This window comes from Arachis ipaensis, chromosome B9 (genome assembly GCF_059453495.1).
Source record: "Arachis ipaensis isolate K30076 ecotype BB chromosome B9, ASM5945349v1, whole genome shotgun sequence".
Lineage (NCBI taxonomy): Eukaryota > Viridiplantae > Streptophyta > Magnoliopsida > Fabales > Fabaceae > Arachis > Arachis ipaensis.
This window is the reverse complement of record NC_142444.1, coordinates 151,293,582-151,311,517: the sequence shown is the minus strand read 5'-3', so window position 1 is coordinate 151,311,517 and position 17,936 is coordinate 151,293,582. Positions and strand designations below refer to the sequence as shown.

Sequence of the window (17,936 nt, the reverse complement as noted above, 5' to 3'; positions counted from 1 at the left end):
AACCCTTAGGATGATGGTTGGATTTGCTTTGACTAATTACTTTCGGGTCCAATCTTCCATGGTCTTGACCTATTGATATTTGCATACAAGTATGAGGACCACTGTATTTCTTCACCTCCCATTTTTCTTGCTTTCGGCGATAAGATAAAATGAATGCAATATACAATATACTTTAACTGGACACTCTCTAGTATCTTATACTTCACAGCTCTCCTAATGCTATACATCGTGACTGTTGTAATAACTTCCTTCTTATTTTCATACTATTGTCTAATCTCAAACTCATTGGTATGATCATTCAAGGGGCCTCCTTGACTAAATAAATAATTTGAGGTCATTGCCTTGAGATTCAATGTAAAAAAATGATCGGGCTAATCATATGGTCGAAAAATGACAAACTGTGTCAAAGTAATTTGTATCTCATTGAAGTAATTTATCTCTTCCTCCTCCTCATCCAGAATTTTTATTGGTTCAGCCTCAGCATCTTTACCATCATCAAGGTTAACTTGATAGCGATCCATCATCGGGTCTTAAATAGTAGAATCCTCATGACTTTTAACTTCAGCTTGCATCATACCATCATTAGAATCCACGATATTTGACCTCTCTTGATTGCTTTCAGGTGGCATATTTAAGTCAACCATCGTCCTTCTAATGTTTTTTCTAATTGCTCCACTTAAGGGGATATCATCAACAGTATCCACAAAAGTTTTTCCATCCAAGTTGACTAAAAAAACAAATAATTCCAATAGATGGACATTTATCCAACGGTTGTGCTAGACCCTAATAAGACGTATGTCCTCGTCATCACGTAACCGATACCTAATTTACAAAAATATAAAATCTTATCAAAACCATCATCAAATAAAAAATAATAAATTAATAAATTATTATAATATGTGAATAGTATGAATATACTTTTTGTAAAATAAAGTGTTATCTACTTCGATTAGATATCTATAGTAGATTTTTTTATTCTTTTCATGTGTTGTTGACCAATGACATGCACAATCAAAATTTTCAATATTGTTAGACTTTCGACTTCAGGTGGTATATGCAAATACTAGTTGAACAGAACTAAATACGATAGATCCCTCTTGATTATATATTTTTTCACCATTATAATGAATAGATAACAATAAAATTTCAGACATTATATAGAGTAAACAGAAGATGAGAATATTGAGAGAAGAATGAGATACTAGTAGTGATTTTAGTGACCAATTAGCCTCGGTTGAATTTTATTGAGGTGCCTACTTGAAGTTCGTCAAGAGGTACGATGAACTTCATACATTACATAAAGTTTGCCGAGGGGACAGCGAACCTTGTGAAAATGACAAGGTTCGCCGAGGGAGCGACGAACTTGCTCCAGATGCCCAAAAAAATTAGATCTTTGAAATTAAAGTTATAATAACTTTTATTTAAAAATAAAGATTTATAAAAAAATCCTATAAAAAGCTCTTTTGTATACTGAATTAATTCAGTGAAATAGTAGGTATCAATACTTTTTATTTATGTTATTATTATAGTCTTATAGCATGAAAAATAAATTATTAAATTTTATTATGATTATCAATTATATAATTTGGTAGTGGAATTTTAAATTTGCAAATAAGTTTATTTTTGTGTGTAAATAATAAATTTTTTAGTGTGGTGCTTGATCAAAGTTTAGCTTGGTTTGGTTGTATTTTCAGATATTTAAATGGGGGATGGATTATGGACTGTCCTAGGACCCTTTCTTGCTAAAATGTGTTTAGATGTGAGTTATTCTCTGATTAGATCTTGTTATCAAAATTCAGGAGCTTCTCATCTGTTCTTGGTGTGTGCATTTTGAATGGATCTCAAGGGTCAAGGGAATCTAACAAAAGCTCGAAAAACTAGTGCTAAAATTACTTGGATTGTCCCTTCCAAAAAACTTGTTACTATTCTTAACATGGATGTTAATATAATTAGCTGATTGTCTGTTTTTCTCCTTTGTTGGAAATTTTTGAACACCAAAAACACAATTTTGACATTGGAATATCGGATATCAAATTGCCTAATTACCTTTAAATAGTGGTAATTCCCAACAGAAATTATTCTCTAAACTCCAGCTCTTTTACTTCGCATTGACATCTATTATTTTTGCATTTCAATATGATTTTTGTTTTAGCATTCAGATTCTTTCACCATAAATTGATAATTAATTAACAAAAAAATATTTTGTGGCAGATGAATGATGAAACTACAATGCGAATTTGCCTTGATTCAATTATAACAAAGCCATAAAACATTACTAGAGATTCAGTTTGAGACGGAAGCTAAGAAGGGTTTCAAAGAGTTGAGGTATGCTCCCATAGACTTGACACATGAATAACGATTTGAATTAGTAATTAAAAGTACACTTGGCAACTATTGGGCCACCTAAGAGGGCTTCAAAGCTTTCCAAATAGAGAGGGCATCTGTATAAAATCTGTGATATGATGCATATCAAATCTTAGATTTAATGAGGAAGTTAATGTTGTGATCTTCTTTGCCATATCTTGAAGTTACTTTTCATTTGGGGTAAGGCATAGAGTATGAATGTACATCACTTCACATTTTGGGCTACCTAAGTATATATTATTCCCTCCAAGGCTCCAATATAAAGGATGTTTTGCTTCAAATGTTGGTTAACTCACATGAATACATGTTGGATATTTTGAAACTATGAAGGCTCTAAGGTGCAAAGTATTAACAATTAAGTTGAAGGTCTTGGGAATGGGTGGAATTGGCAATGTGAATATCACTAACACCATGTCATTCTCTCTGGTGACCCCAATGCGTAAAAAGTCATAGTTTTTATCTCAACTATGATTGGGGTCATTACTACCAATACCATCAAGGCTCCAAGGCTGCAAACTTAGTATGTACCTAATATTTTATTGTAAGTATCTAGCTACAGTAAACCATGTTATTCAACAAACAATGTTGTTTAGATTTTGATAATGTATGAATGAAATTGTACAATTCAAAATGCATAACAAAAAAAATATTCTAGTTTCCATCTACTACTGTTTCACATTCTGTTCACCAATCAAGTAGAATCGAAAGAATTCAAGAAAAACACTTAGAAAACCATGGCTAATAATGTGTAGAATCATTGATAATGTTCAGGCTTCAAGACACCGATGTATGGTAAGTTTCTGTACAATTCCGCAAAATCCATACCGTATCCAACAACAAAATAGTCTGGACACTGCATAGAAGAGAGAGAAACATGTAATGTAAACAAAATTAGTTTATCTATATATGTAACTCCCAACTCACGCTGCTTGCTTTGGATACATAATTTTGAGTTAATGAAAATCACAGACAATCATTTAATATGAGAACAAGAGAGTCCTTTGTTACCTCAAATCCCCGGTAGAATTTGCCTTCACCCACTAGTTGAACATTAACTTTTCTCCTTGCTGGCTTATCAAGGAAAGTGCACACGGATACAGAGGATGCTTCTTTTGATTTTAAGTGTCCAATAACTTTACATAAAGTATGTCCTGTATCTACGATGTCTTCAACCTAATAATTAATCAGTAATATTATTCATATAAAAATATCATTGTTATTAATTAAGAAGTAATAGGTAGTTGAATTGATTTTTTTTGCTATCATTTGAAATACATGGTGGAAAAAGAACGACAGAATTTTCAAAAACTTAGAAACAGGTGTCTCCAAAGTTATCAACAGGTCGATTAAGAACTACAAAGAATGGATTGATCTCGATCCTTTGTTGTTGATGGCAAAGGCGAAAATCACTCTAGATTAATTTGTATTTGTTTGACTAGTGACATCTATGTACTCTATGTACTCTATCTGCTTCGCCTTATTGTGTCGAGTTTTTGGTTAAAAAAAATAATTGTGTATTATAATTATTTTTAAGTTAGCAAAACAAAAAATTATTTAATGAAGTCAACAAATACTCTAGATTGTTAATAATTAGTTCACAATAATGGACGTGACAACTTAAAACCGTTTTATGGAACATCTTTCATAGAAGTAAAATTTCTTCTTAATTATATTTAGTGAAGGTACAACTTTAATTTAATTCAATTTAATTTATCATTGTAGTTTATTAGAAAATACATCAACTTTAAATTGAAATTACATGCTATTGAAAAGCTATGCACAAATGTGAAGTGCATATAGCAAGAGATAAGAGGGTTAAGTGAAGAAGGAAACTGAGATACCAAGATGACGTGGCGACCTTTGACATCAACTTTCAAATCCAAAGAAATGGTAGGCGCACAGTTGGACTGTATTCCTGAACCGTAGGATTCGGCTCTCACGAAATCAACGGCAAGGGGGAGCTCAATCCTTCGAACCAGGTCGGCGAGGAAGAGGAAAGCACCGGTGGCCACGCCAACGGCCACCGGCGGCGGAGAAACTGCACGAAAGTCCGCAGAGATTTGGGCGGCGAGGTCGGCAACCCGGCGAGTGATTTGCTCCTCGCTCCATAAGACTCTCTCTATGTGGGAGTCCAAAGCCATCAGATCCGGGTGGCAAGAAAGAGAGAGAAAGAGAAAGAATAGGGTTTAGAGGATTGAAATTTGTTGTTTAATACTACTGGAATAGAAATAAATACATTTTCGATAGGTATGTTTAGCTCATACCAAACTAACAAATATTTTTAAATTATATTTTATATTAATTAGTTGTTATTAATTAATAATTTTTAATTTTTTTAAATATGAAATTAATAATGATTAATTATAATTATTTAAAATTCATTAATTAAAAATTATTTATTTATATTTTTTAAATAATAATATATACTGGACTTTTTTTAATCAAGTAAAAATTATTTATTTATATTTTTTTAAATAATAATGTATATTGAACTTTTTTTGTGCATTAAATTTAATTAATATTATTTGTTTTTTTGTCAATAACCATGAAAATTTAGGGTTGGCGACACTTGTGGCTCACACCAACCATGACTATCCTAAGATCGAAGTTTGGGACATGACATTTAAATAATTAAATAATTATCACCTGTATTATTTTGTACTTGACTAATATTATTAATGAGTAGAAAAGTAATATTCGATTCTGCTTTTGTTATGTCCTGTCTACACTGTTATTGTTTATTTGGAGGCTGTGTAAGCGACAATGACTGATAAATAACTATTAGAATTTATCGGTGAGCACTGAAAATAATATTGAGATTATATTCTTCGGGTTTTTTCTTCTGGGAACGATAGGAAAGAAAACACCAACACGTTTGCTGTTGCTAACTATTATATTAGACGCTTTTATTTTAATAGGCATGCATAATTCATGTTATTATCATATTGTTACACGGCAAGTATCCTCTTGATTGAATAAATTATAAGATGAGTATTGCTAAATGATTGAAATGCAAAGCATGTAAAAAAAAAGACTTTGTATATCAAAATTTGTCAATAATATAAAATATGAATTAAAATATAAATATATATTAAAAATAAATTAATTATATATATATTTATACATAAATATATTAGTGATTAATTTTAATAACTAATTTTAGTATATAAATAACATATTGAAAAACCAATTATAAAACTTTAGATCCCACTATTTAACATGCAACTGAAAAAATTGGCGAGATTAATTTGAGTACTATAATGATAAACAAGATCTATCCTGAGATCGTTATTCATTTTCTTAGAATACACTCGTCAACATAGAAGTAATCAAATAATTTGTAGGAGATTTGCATACCTTTCATAAACTAATGGAGTTATAACAAAACAGGAAAAAGTTTAAGCTTAATGCATATATGAATTAATCAACCAAATCCCAAGAAATTTTTTTTTCTTAAGTGATAATTATAATTAGTTATAATTATACATGACATAACGGTGATGTTAGCGTCCACATGAACCAGAATTTAAATAGCAGACACACAAACAAACGAATTTAATAAGACGCAATAAGAACGAAGTATATCAAAATCCGAGTCCAAATTATATAAGATCTAAAGTTAATAAGTTAGACCCTCTGCTGCAATCCAATCCTAACTAAAATAAAATCATGAAATTAGTTTGAAAATGCAAAAGTAAAACTGCTAACAAAGACTAACAAAAATAAATCATAAAATTAAAATAGAAGAGGACCTAAAAGATAATGTTACCTAGTTGAGCCCCGGAAGAAGAGTGACTCAAATATGATACAGAGTAATGTATCTTCGATGACTTCATTCATTAATTCAATGACAATGAGCCCACAGCTGATCACAACATAACATTAGAACCCGGACCAGCATTGCCTCAGAGACTTTAGGTCCATTTCGAGCAACCCGTCACCTTTGCTGTGTGTTGAGTGAGAGTAAACCATGTTATTCAACAAACAATGTTATTTAGATTTTGATGATGTATGAAATGAAATTGTACAGTTCAATTCATAAGAAAAAAAACTATATATACTTTTATGATACCAATGCAAAATGCATAGCAAATTCTTATTTTTATAATTTTTTTTTAGTTTTCATTTGCTACTATTTCACATTCTGTTAATCAATCAAGTGGAATTAAAAGAATTCAAGAAAAACACTTACAACAACCATTGCTAATAACTTGTAAAATCACTAGTAATGTTCAGGCTTCAAGATACTGATGCATGGTAAGTTTCTGCACAGTTCTGCAAAATCTAACTATATCCAACAACAAAATAATCATGGAAGAGAGACATGTAATGTAAACAGAATCAGTATATATAATTTATATATAACTCCCGGCTCATGCAGATTTATTAAAACTCAATAGTCAGATCAAACCATTTCATGTTTCTCAAATGCTAGTGTGGACTAACCCATCATCAACCCGTCTAACATTCATTGATTGAATTGCTGAAAAATTAAAGATAGCCCAATTTCAAGATCTTGGAGTACGAAATATTAAAGCACTAAAGATAAAGTTAAGAATGAGTAATTATTTGTCTAAGCTCATATTCGGAAACAATGTGGTTATGGATGCTTTCATTAGTAAAAAATAATTTAATCTTTAAAAAATATTTTGAAGGATATTTTGGTAAAAATATAATTTAGTCACTAAGAAAATAATTTGTTAAATGATATTTTGATAAATAAAATTTAATTACAAAAAATTAAATTTTTGTTATAGAGTATTTATGTAAAAAAAAATATTTTTTCTTAAAAAATGGATAAAGTTAGCATATTTAACACAAAATTTAAAATGGGTTAAAGAAGAAGTTTTTAAAAGTTATTAAAGAAAAAAGTGTACATTTTATAGAGAAGAGGAAAATATGGTTTTAGCATTTTTTAGAAAAAAAGGAGTAGAATTTTTTCTATTTAAAATTATTTTTTAACATAATATATTTCAAGTAAAATAAAAAATCACTCATTAATAATTTTGACAGAGTACAATGTTTACAATTGATATCTAGAATATATTACTTATATGAAATTTTGATAAATCAAAGAAAAATAAATATATTTTTTTAAAACTAAACCTTTTTGTTTATGATACAGGAAATAACAAGAATTTTAGTCCAAAAAGTCCAATAGCTGCAGAAATCCCAAAAACTATATCAGAAATTTGTGTCGCTGTGTGTGTTCTTAGACACCAAATGTATTAGGAAATAAAACACAGAACAAAATTGAGACGATTTTGAAACGTTAGAGACTTAAATAGAACGAAAAACGTTGGAGAAAAAACGATACATAGAAATAAATTTTAATTTTATCCTTCAATAATATCAATTTTTTACCGTACATAGTATTCAATTAATTTTTTTATCACATCTAAGTAAATAACAATTAATTATATTACTTTCATTCTGAATAAATTAATTTTTTTATAATTTTATTCTTAAAATAATGTAATTTTTTTATAAATAAATATATTTTACACTTTCATTCTAAATAAATAAATAAATAATGTAATGTGATTATAAGTCGTCCGGCAAATCAAAGCTAGAATCTGAAACAGAGATCAGATCTCTGATATAATCACACATGCAGTTGGTTGAAATTAATTAGTGTTCAAATTCATTAAGTTTATGTGTAATCCATTCTCCTAGTCTTGAGTACCTATTTTTCTGAGATGCTTCAAAGGCCCTTCTCAACATTGAAAGAGTGGGCTCTATTGGCATTGTTTTGAGAAAGTTCTCTAGCTCATCCATATACCCATGCCGACTATATAGTTCAATCATGCAATCATAGTGCTCCAGCCGGGGCAGGACATAGTATTCATTGCTCATTGATCTAAAGCAGTCAGTACCTACATCAACAAAGCCTTCTTCAACACAAGCCAGCAGAATTCCCTGAAACGTCACGTGGTCTGGATTGATGCCTTCTGCTTCCATCAGTTGAAAAAGTTCAAGCGCCTCTTTACCCCTATGATTGTGGCAATATCCCAAAATCATGGTATTCCAAATGACTATATCTCTGGAAATTGCTCCCTTGAGAACCTCGATAGCATACTCAAGGCATCGACATCGAGAATACATGTGGACCAAAGCAGTTCTGATTATAATATCCATTTCAAATCCATGTCTAATGATGAATCCATGAATCTGTTTTCCAAAGTTAAGAGAAAAACTATTTGCACATGCTGCCAAGAGGGTTCCAAAGGTATACTTTGTTGGTTTTGTCTCCCACTGCATCTCCAAAAATTTTGTTAGTGCTTGTTCACTCAACTGATGATTATCATAGCTAGCCAACAAAGCATTCCAAGAAACCCAGTCACGCCAATTACTCATCTGGTTAAACCAAACTGTGGCACTGTTCAAGTTCCCACATTTACCATACATATCAAGAAGAGCATTGCCGGCACTCAGGTTCGAGTGGAAACCATGTCGATATATATAACCATGTACTTGTTTACCCATCTCGTGATCTGAAAGACCTGCAGAGACATTTAACATCAGACTAAGTGTTACATGATCGATATCTTTAATTTTACCAAGCATCAGATATATAAAGTCTAACGCTTCGTGCCAATCACAAAATCTAGCATACCCTGCCAACATTGCATTCCATGAGATCACATTTCGCTCTGGCATCTCATCAAAAATCTTTCTTGCTTCCCATGTTTTCCCACACATTGCATATCCATATACAATCGAGGTCCAAGACACCAAATCTTTGGAACCAATCTGATCAAAAACCTCACGGCCATCCTCAAGCTTACCACACTTCATATACATGTTAATAAGTGAGCTTGAAACAACATTATCCTCGTGAAGACCTAACTTCACAACCACCCCATGTATCTGCATCCCCTCTTCCAGCCGAGAGATACTCGCACAAGCAACAAGAGCAGCTGAAAATGTGAAATGCAATGGTCGAACCTTCACCAAAAACATCCGCGAAAACAAGACAATGGCCTCCCTCGCATCGCCGGCATCAAGATACCTCCTCACAATGACATTCCAAGTGACAGCATTGGGACTTGGAATCTCTTGAAACATTCTACGAGCATCAACCATGATCCCACATTTTCCATAGACATTAACAAGGGCACTGCCGAGAATCACATTGCGATAAAACCCAAGTTTCACAACAATCCCATGAGCCTGCTTGGCCAAAACAATCTCAGAAGCCACAGCACACGACCCAAGAACACCAGCCAAAGTTATCTGATTGGGATAAACACCACACCTGTTCATCTTCAAAAACAGCTTGAAAACCTCATCCGAGAAACCTCTCTGGGAATAAGCGTTGATGAGCGCATTCCAAGAGCCACCGTCTGGCTGCGGCATTTCATCGAACAATTCACGTGCATCCTGAAGACAGTCACATCTTCCATAAGCCTCAATTACGCGGTTGAGAAGGAAGATGGGTGGGGCGGGGGAGAAGGTGACGAGGTGGGACTCGGCCTTGCGGAGGCCAACGACTGCGCGTGGGGAGGTGCAGTGTTGGAAGAGATGGGCGTAGAGGGAGTATGGGAAAGGCGCCGGGAATGCGAAGAGGACGGAGGCGGCTTTACAGATGTGACCGGCGTTGACGTGGGAGAGGATGGTTGTGATGGCCGCCTTGGTGGTGTTGGTTGCGGTGGAGCGTGGTTGAGGCTTGAGGTTCTTTGGGTGGAGGAGGTGGTTGAGTATGGAAGCGGCACTTACACCCATGTAAGGGCACAACGGAAAGACCAAAGGACTTGGTTCGGCTTATGTGTTGCTTTGAAGCTAATCTATCTATTCTATTTTACCGTACTTCTCACACACAGGATTTGGAGAGATTCTATGTTACTTAGATCATTTTTTATTAGCAATAATATAAGTTTAATTCTAATTAATTTTTGTAAGAGTCAATAAAAAATACATAAGGTATAATCACTTAATAAATATTTTTTAGATTTTTATTTTAAAAATTTTTCAAGAAAAAAAACCTAAAAAATATTTATTAGGTAATTATATTTTATGTGTATTTTTACTACAAAATTAATTATAATTAAATTTATATTATTGCTAATAAAAAATAGAGAAAAACCCAAAACATTTTCTAACAATTATCTCGAAAGATAACGTGGCCCTTGACAAAAAAAACTCAATTCGACCCCTGGTAATTACTTCAAAAGGACAACGAGGTCCCTGTGCCAAAAAAAAGTCGATGTCAGGGGCTAACCAGTCCCAAAAAAAAAAAAGATCAGGAACCGGATTTGGTGTTTTTTTTTTTTCTTAAGGACCTCATTGTCCTTTCGAGATAATTGTCAGGAGTCGGGAGTCGGATGGAGTATTCACTCTAAAAAATAATCTAGGTAACAGCCTACTTAAAGATATGTCTTCTTTTCGATTAAATGTGACAATGTTGTATTAAATTACATAGTTTTGTTTCCTCCCAACATTTTCTAGTTTTTTATTTATTTATTACACTCTTGCATGATCATGATGTCCATCATATTGTTTTTTTTTTTAGAGTGAAAGGTTATTAGGAATTTTATAAATTGTAACATCGTAAATAACTAACACTTTGAGTAACAGAGTATACTAACTCTTCATGTCCATCAGATTTGTCATTTGATCATAAAAGGAAATTCATTGATTACATTTTGTTTAGTATGTTATGGTTTGTTGTGAATTGTGATTGTATGAGTTAAAGGAGACACATGCAAATATAAAGTACTAAAGAGTGAACATAATTCTTTCTCAGACTTGATGCTGTTCTTCTCATTCAATTTGTTGCTAGAGACTATAGTTTTTACTCTTCTCTACACAATGTCCATACAATAATGAATTATAACTTAGAACAAGAAAACCTCACTTGGAAATCTTGCTGAGGAATTCATATCACAAAACTGAACTAGACTATGTAAGAAGCAACAACTGAAGAAAGAGGCAGAGCCTTCAATAGTTCAATTGACAGGATGTTACAGCTCCAGTCCATCAACTTTGCTAAGATCACCCAATCTGGATTTTTTTTTAATTTTGTCAGATGAAAAGAAGGAGGTTATAAATGCACAAATATTATGCATTTTTCATTTGCTTATTATTTTACTTATTTATTTTCTTTTTTGAGAGAAAAAATTTAACATTTTGGAACAAACCAAAAACCGGAATAAACACAATTAATGTTTATTTGGAGGATGTGTAGGCTACAATGACGTGCAAATAAACTAGGATTTATCGGTCAGAGAACTGAAAAAAATTTTGAGATTGTACTCTGTGGTTGGGTTTTTTCTTTCGGGAATATAAGAAGAAAGAAAATACTAACACGTTAGACAACAACAAAAAAAACACCACGTTTGTTGTTGATAATTATTATATTAAACGTTTTTGTTTTAATAGCCATGCATAATTCATGTTATTATCATATTGTTATACGGCAAGTATCCAGGTGAATGAATTCTAGAATGAGCATTGCTAAATGATTGGAATGCAAAGCATATAAAAAAGAATTATGAAACTCTAGATCCAACCATTTAACATACAACTGAAAAAAAATTTGTTGATTGTTTAGATGTGGTGAGATTAATTTTAATACCATACTGAAAGTCCAAATAACTTTTATCCTGGATAGCCCCGGGCACCTTGAAAGATCACTTTCAGAGTTGGAGATCCACGCCTATGAAAAAGGAGGTACGCAAGTACTGATTAGTGGGATTCTTTTCAGTTATATGGAATATTTGGCTACAGAAAAATGGTGTAATCTTCCAGAACAAAACAGCAGGAATTGTGGAGTGTGCGACACAATCGATGCTTTGTGCTACGGAATGGTGTGAAACTAGCTCATATTGTTGATGGCTATGCCGGAAATGACATAAGAACTGAGTAATTGTTCATTTTTTATCTTTTCTATGTATGCTCCACTGAGTGTTGAGCTCCTTCTTTCTTTCAAAAAAAAAAAAAAAAAACTTTTATCCTGGATATCACCCACATTTAAGTGAGAACCAAGGAGGGAATCATGTTTTAGATTTTGATCGAATGTGATGATTGAACCATAAGAGGTCAATAATTTGCAGGCGTACCTTCCATAAACGAATGAAGTAATAACCATCATATTCAGCAACACTCGATAAAACAACAAAAGTTCAAGCTTATTGCATATATGAATTAATCAACCAAATGCCCCGACTTTTCTTTTATTTCAAGAAATAATTATACTTGACATAATAGTAAATTAGTAATGTACTTCCACATGAACTATCATTTATAGTATATCGAATTAAATGGTAGAACATATTCAGGAATGCTGTGCGCGACTAGTGCTCACAACCCCGAACCAAAATTAGATACACAATCAAAAGAATTTAATAAGAAGCAACATTAAAAGAGACCAAGAACAGACTATATCAAAATCCGAGTCCAAAATAATATAAGGTCTCAAGAAATAATTATTGTCAAAAAGCCAATAAGTTAGATCCTCTACTGCAACTCAATCCTAACTAAAACAAAATCATGAAGATAGTTTGAAAACGCTAAAGTAAAACTGCTACAGTACTACCAAAGACTACCAAAAATAAATCCTTGAATCCCTCAGAATTGACTCATGATCATTCCCGGAAAAAAATAAAATTAAAATAGCACAGGATCCCAAAAATAATGTTGCCTCGTTGAGCCCCAAAAAAGAGTGGCTCAAATATGATACGGAGCAATGTATCTACGATGACTTTCATTCATTAATTCAATGACAATGAGCCCAGCTGATCACCAACATCAGAACCCGTGGCAGCTTCGCGAAGGACCTGCATTGCCTCGGAGACCTTAATCTTTAGGTCCTCAGGGGACTCAATGAGATGGATTACCTCTGACTGGTCCATTTCCAGCAACATGCCCGTCACCTTTGCCGTGTGTTGAGTTGGAGTAAGACGCTCCACAAGAGGATACAGATGTTCACCCAGCATCTGTTATTTCCAACCAATATATGACAAATATTAGATTTCTTGTAAAAATGATTGTCATAAATTTAGTCAAATACAAGTAATTACAAATTAAAATATCTGCGCATTATTTCAACTCCATTTATCTCAGCTCTATACAGAATTAGCAAAATGGTTATATTCCTTGTATTGTTAGAACTCATTTTAAATTTTATGTAGATCATTATTAACGATAGCGAAAGGAGAACATAATATTCCTAGTTTAAATGAAAGACTATGCCGTAGGATAAACTTATTCACATACCAAAATTCTAATTTGCAATAAGGAAAATAAACAGGTCCTTCATGCAAAGCTATAAACTTATAAACATACCACTCGCTGATTTTCTGGGGTTGCAGAAGCCAGAGCAGAGGCAAGGGTGGTAGACAATGTTCCAGGGCGCTGGTTATCAATAGGAGATACAGATCCATCAAAGGACATGGGCATCATTGGACCAACTAGACCTTGAGGAACGGATGGATCCATACCATTTCTGCCATTGCCCATATATCTAAACCCTTGGTTGGAGTTGCGATGCAGCATCTGGTTTCAAAAATTAAAGTGTGATCAAATGATAAAAATAATAATGGATAAGATTATTTATAAAGACACTCAAAGCTTAGATGTGTAGAATTTACCTGGTTCTGCTGCACTTGTTGGAGGTTTCCCCCTCGTCGAATGCCCATCCTCTGCCCGGGTTGACCCTGTCTCTGAAGGTGGTATGGCATAACAAAATTTGGAGCAACGCCAGGCCGCATTCCAGGCAAGATTTGCTGCTGGAAACCAAAGCCAGCAGGTTGTGGCGGCATGAAGCCAGGTGTTCCTTGACCAAAATACAGCTGTTGAGGGGCAAGCCTTGGTGCTCCTGGATGATACCCAGGAATTCCTGAGGGCAAAGGTGATATTCCACCAGGTGACTGCATTTGAGCAAACTGAGCCTGAAAAGAATGTCAATTTGTTAAATTACCCATTAATTTTACAAAAAGGAACTCCCAATCACATTCAAACAACCATGATATTTTATGCCTGCAAAAAGAAAAGAATCTCCTTTTGTTTGGTGGCAAATCTAACATGAAAGACTTCTATCCATGATGGGATGTGGACAGAAAGTGCAAAACAACACAATTTAAACAATTCATATCTAATGCAATCCTATGAATGCAAATTGCAAACCAAAAGAAAAATGTTTCCAAAAAATATGGAAATGACGAAACCATATTAATGGTCCATAAAATTTAATTGCAAAGATCAGAAAGCATCAAAAAATTCAATATTATAATTGAACCACTCCCACTCCCACTTAGGTATAAGCTACAAGCCTACAACTAATTCATAAGGAAGTAGTCTAGAAATGAATCATATGAGACCTAGAACATTAAGAAGAGCATCACCTGTAGACGAGCTTTCCTCTCATCTTTGCGCTGGGCTACAGCAACATACAGAGGCTTCCGCCCAACCAACTTCCCATTCATTTCATTCAACTGAACAAAAGACAATTCAAACTTCAAGCATCTATGAATAAAGAGGTAGAGTAGTCACACACCTTTTTTTAAAGCAGCAAATTAATAACTTACAGCTTTACTTGCTTCCTCAGGAGTAGAAAATGCAACAAAACCAGACCCCCTGCTATGTCCATGTGGATCAAGCATTACCTAAAGAAAGAAGAACAACAAGTCAACAACAATAAAATGAACCAGTATCAGGGGCTAATTGGATGTACAATGTACACTCACAAAGTGAAATTTACCTTGCAAGATGTTATTGTTCCAAATTCAGAAAATAGATCCTTCAACCTCTCATCGCTGATGCTGTCATCAAGATTTTTCAAGTACAAGTTTGCACCTTGTAACTTCTCATATCTGCTTAATCTTTCCTGCTCAAATTTGGCTTTCAACTCTGCCTCTCTTTCAGCTTTCCTCTGAGCTCTCCCCACGTATAAAACCTTGTCATCATTGATCGTAGTTCCATTTAACTTCTCAACTGCAGCAGCCGCTGAATCCGGACTCTGGAAATTAACAAAACCAAAACATCTAGACTTCCCATTCATATCTTTCATAACTGTTGCACTTGTTATTGTACCATATGGGCTAAACAGTTGCTTCAAGTTGTCATCAGTTTGTGTTTCAGACAAATTTTTCACATACACATTAGTGAACTTTGGTGATCCATTTGTTTGAGCCCTTTCCTGGCGTCGAACAAAGAGTCCCACAAAAACCTGTTTATCATTTATCAGCATGCCATTCAACTGTTTGATGGCATTTTGAGCGGCTTCTTCCTTTTCAAATTGTACAAAACCATAGCCTTTTGAATTTCCATTGCTATCAATGGCAACCTTGCAAGAAAGCACAGTTCCAAAAGTAGCAAATGTGTCATGTAATGCCTTGTTGTCGATTGACGTGTCAAGGTTCTTGATGAACACATTGGCAAATCCACTTTTCCGAATGCTAGGATCACGTTGGGAAAACATAATTCGAATGGGTTTCCCATTCAAATGAGTAAAGTTCAGAAGCTCCATGGCGTTTGCAGCTACAATATAGGTAATATAATCAGGGAAGCAACTAGAGGATAATAAACGCATATAACAGCAAAACGGCAAATAGAACCTTCTCTTTATTCAATGAAGATATACCTATAAACCGTCGTTATCTCACTCGTACTAACATTAATTAAGTAATTAATTAATTAATATAACTATAAATTAAGGAGTAAGAGTAAATGAAGTTTGTCACAATCTTTCATTATGTACAGGCAATTTTGTGCTTTATAACATTTCTCAAACTATAATAAACTTGTCCATTCCAAATTCATTTTCGGTTGCAGATATGACATGAATCTTCAAACACATGCAGTGCAACAAAATATCTTGTTATCAAGATCATATATGCACTAAAGTAAAACCAAGAAAAATGAATCAAACATCTGTCCACCCAACACTTACCCCCCCCCCCCCTTCCTACTACTCAATTATATACAAAATTCACTAAAATATCGTAAATTTCAATGGACTCTTCTTATAAAAATAATGATTTTGAACCTAGAATAATAATGATAATGATAAACCGATACGATCCATTACAGTTAGCGAATGATCTCTCTTTACTAATCTATATATATAGAAAAAGGAAATAGGATAAAACATTAAACACGCAAAACAAACCATCAATACGAAAATATCAACGAAGATCAAATAAACTGAAATCAATCTACATGCAATTCCACCAACAAAGAATAAATGTATGAAAACACGAAAGAATTAAGAAAGGAGGAGAACGAGAACCATGTTCATAGCTGGAATAGTTGACATAAGCGTAACCAAGAGAGGATCGCTTCGTAAGATCCCTGCAAACCCTAATCGAGACAACCGGAGCAATCTGACTGAACAGATCATAAAGCTGCGCCTCGTTCACGTTCCCCTCCAGATCCCCTACGTACAGGGATGCATTGGAGAATGGCCCTACGCCCAATGCCGCCGCCGGAGCCGCCGTAGACTGAGCCACCGGTGCAGAAATCGCTGCCGCTGCCGCCATTACCTTCTTCCGGCGAAATCAATCAGAAAGAAACCGGAAAAAGATTGAGAGAGTGAGAGCGAGGAGTGGCAGCAACTGCGATTGTGTCTTCTGCTGTGAATGGAAAATCTAGAAGGGACAAACAAAATTATGATTAAGGAAATCCTATTTTTATGATTTCGGAGTATTAATTACTATATTTTTTCCTTTTTTATTTTTTTATTTTTATTTTTTTTCCTAGTTGTGCTTCTGAGGAATACGGAACAGAGAGTTGGAGAGAAGGAAGAAATAAAAAGAGTGGGGAGTTTATATACGTGCACGCGTGAAAAACGCTCTCGTTTCGTTCTAGGTTTCGCGTTTGGAGAATGATGACGTGGCACTTTTTTTTTTAATACGGACTCCCGCGTGTTGCCGTTGGTCGCGGTTTTTTCTGTTCCTTTTCCTGTATTCCTCTCACTCGCGCTCTCTCTATATATATTCTTTTGCTAATGTCTATGATATTTAAAAGATAATCATTATTTTTTTTTTTATAAAAAAGGTTTAGGAAGAATACGTGTTTATATTTCATAATGTTGATCCAAAAAAATTTTGGACCATTCGAAATAAGTAAGTGGTAGTTTTTCAAAAAGATGTATATTAAACCATTCTTCCACCTTAGCCCATGACAATAATAAAGACGTCTCACGGCCCACAAATTCAACCCAACAGAATACACAAATTAAATTATAATTTAGTCTTTATCTTATCTTATAGTTATCTTTATCTTTATCTCTATCTCTATCTTATCTTTATTTACTTTTATCTTTCATAGGCCAATACTCTTTATATACTTAGTTTTACCTTTATAGTTTACAATTCATTCAATCAACAATCAATAAAATTTCTTCATCTTTTTTTTTTTCACAATTCTTTTATTTTTCCTATTCTTTCACAATTTTATTATAGTATCAGAGCTCCTCTTGAGCTCTGCTGACATCCATGGATCAAAGAGAAAGGGAACACCAGCAACTTCATCCGGAGCCTCTTTTGAATTTTTCGTCAGCCCAACACTTTTTTTTCATGGCACTTCATTTCAATGAAGAAGCTCGTCCTTCAAACCAACTTGAGCTTTTG

At 33.8% G+C, this 17,936-nt stretch overlaps 3 protein-coding genes across 5 annotated transcripts; all 3 read right to left on the bottom strand.

Annotated features, from left to right (window-relative positions):
• Positions 1-2,932: 2,932 nt before the first annotated feature.
• Positions 2,933-4,586, bottom strand: HGPT (Hypoxanthine-guanine phosphoribosyltransferase). The gene is made up of 3 exons (XM_016318583.3): positions 4,206-4,586; positions 3,373-3,537; positions 2,933-3,217 (listed from the first exon to the last, which is right to left on the bottom strand). Exons 1-3 carry the CDS (start codon positions 4,503-4,505, stop codon positions 3,119-3,121), a joined length of 564 nt encoding a protein of 187 aa, XP_016174069.1. The 5' UTR covers positions 4,506-4,586; the 3' UTR covers positions 2,933-3,118.
• Positions 4,587-6,586: 2,000 nt separating this feature from the next.
• LOC107619649 (Tetratricopeptide repeat (TPR)-like superfamily protein) lies at positions 6,587-10,165 on the bottom strand. Of its 3 annotated transcripts, none has more exons than XM_088497822.1 (2): positions 8,051-10,165; positions 6,587-6,648 (listed from the first exon to the last, which is right to left on the bottom strand). In XM_088497822.1, the coding sequence occupies exons 1-2, from the start codon at positions 10,087-10,089 to the stop codon at positions 6,597-6,599; spliced, it is 2,091 nt and encodes a 696-aa protein (XP_088353948.1). In that variant the 5' UTR covers positions 10,090-10,165; the 3' UTR covers positions 6,587-6,596. The 3 variants fall into 3 exon arrangements, with proteins under 3 accessions (XP_088353948.1, XP_088353949.1, XP_020966419.1); XM_088497823.1 differs by lacking the exon at positions 6,587-6,648 and adding an exon at positions 6,665-6,847; XM_021110760.2 differs by lacking the exon at positions 6,587-6,648 and having other exon boundaries at positions 7,982-10,165.
• A 2,582-nt stretch (positions 10,166-12,747) lies between these two features.
• PAB5 (poly(A)-binding protein 5) lies at positions 12,748-17,106 on the bottom strand. The gene is made up of 7 exons (XM_016321176.3): positions 16,595-17,106; positions 15,065-15,843; positions 14,892-14,969; positions 14,709-14,798; positions 13,956-14,255; positions 13,651-13,860; positions 12,748-13,301 (listed from the first exon to the last, which is right to left on the bottom strand). The coding sequence occupies exons 1-7, from the start codon at positions 16,842-16,844 to the stop codon at positions 13,077-13,079; spliced, it is 1,932 nt and encodes a 643-aa protein (XP_016176662.1). The 5' UTR covers positions 16,845-17,106; the 3' UTR covers positions 12,748-13,076.
• Positions 17,107-17,936: the final 830 nt, after the last annotated feature.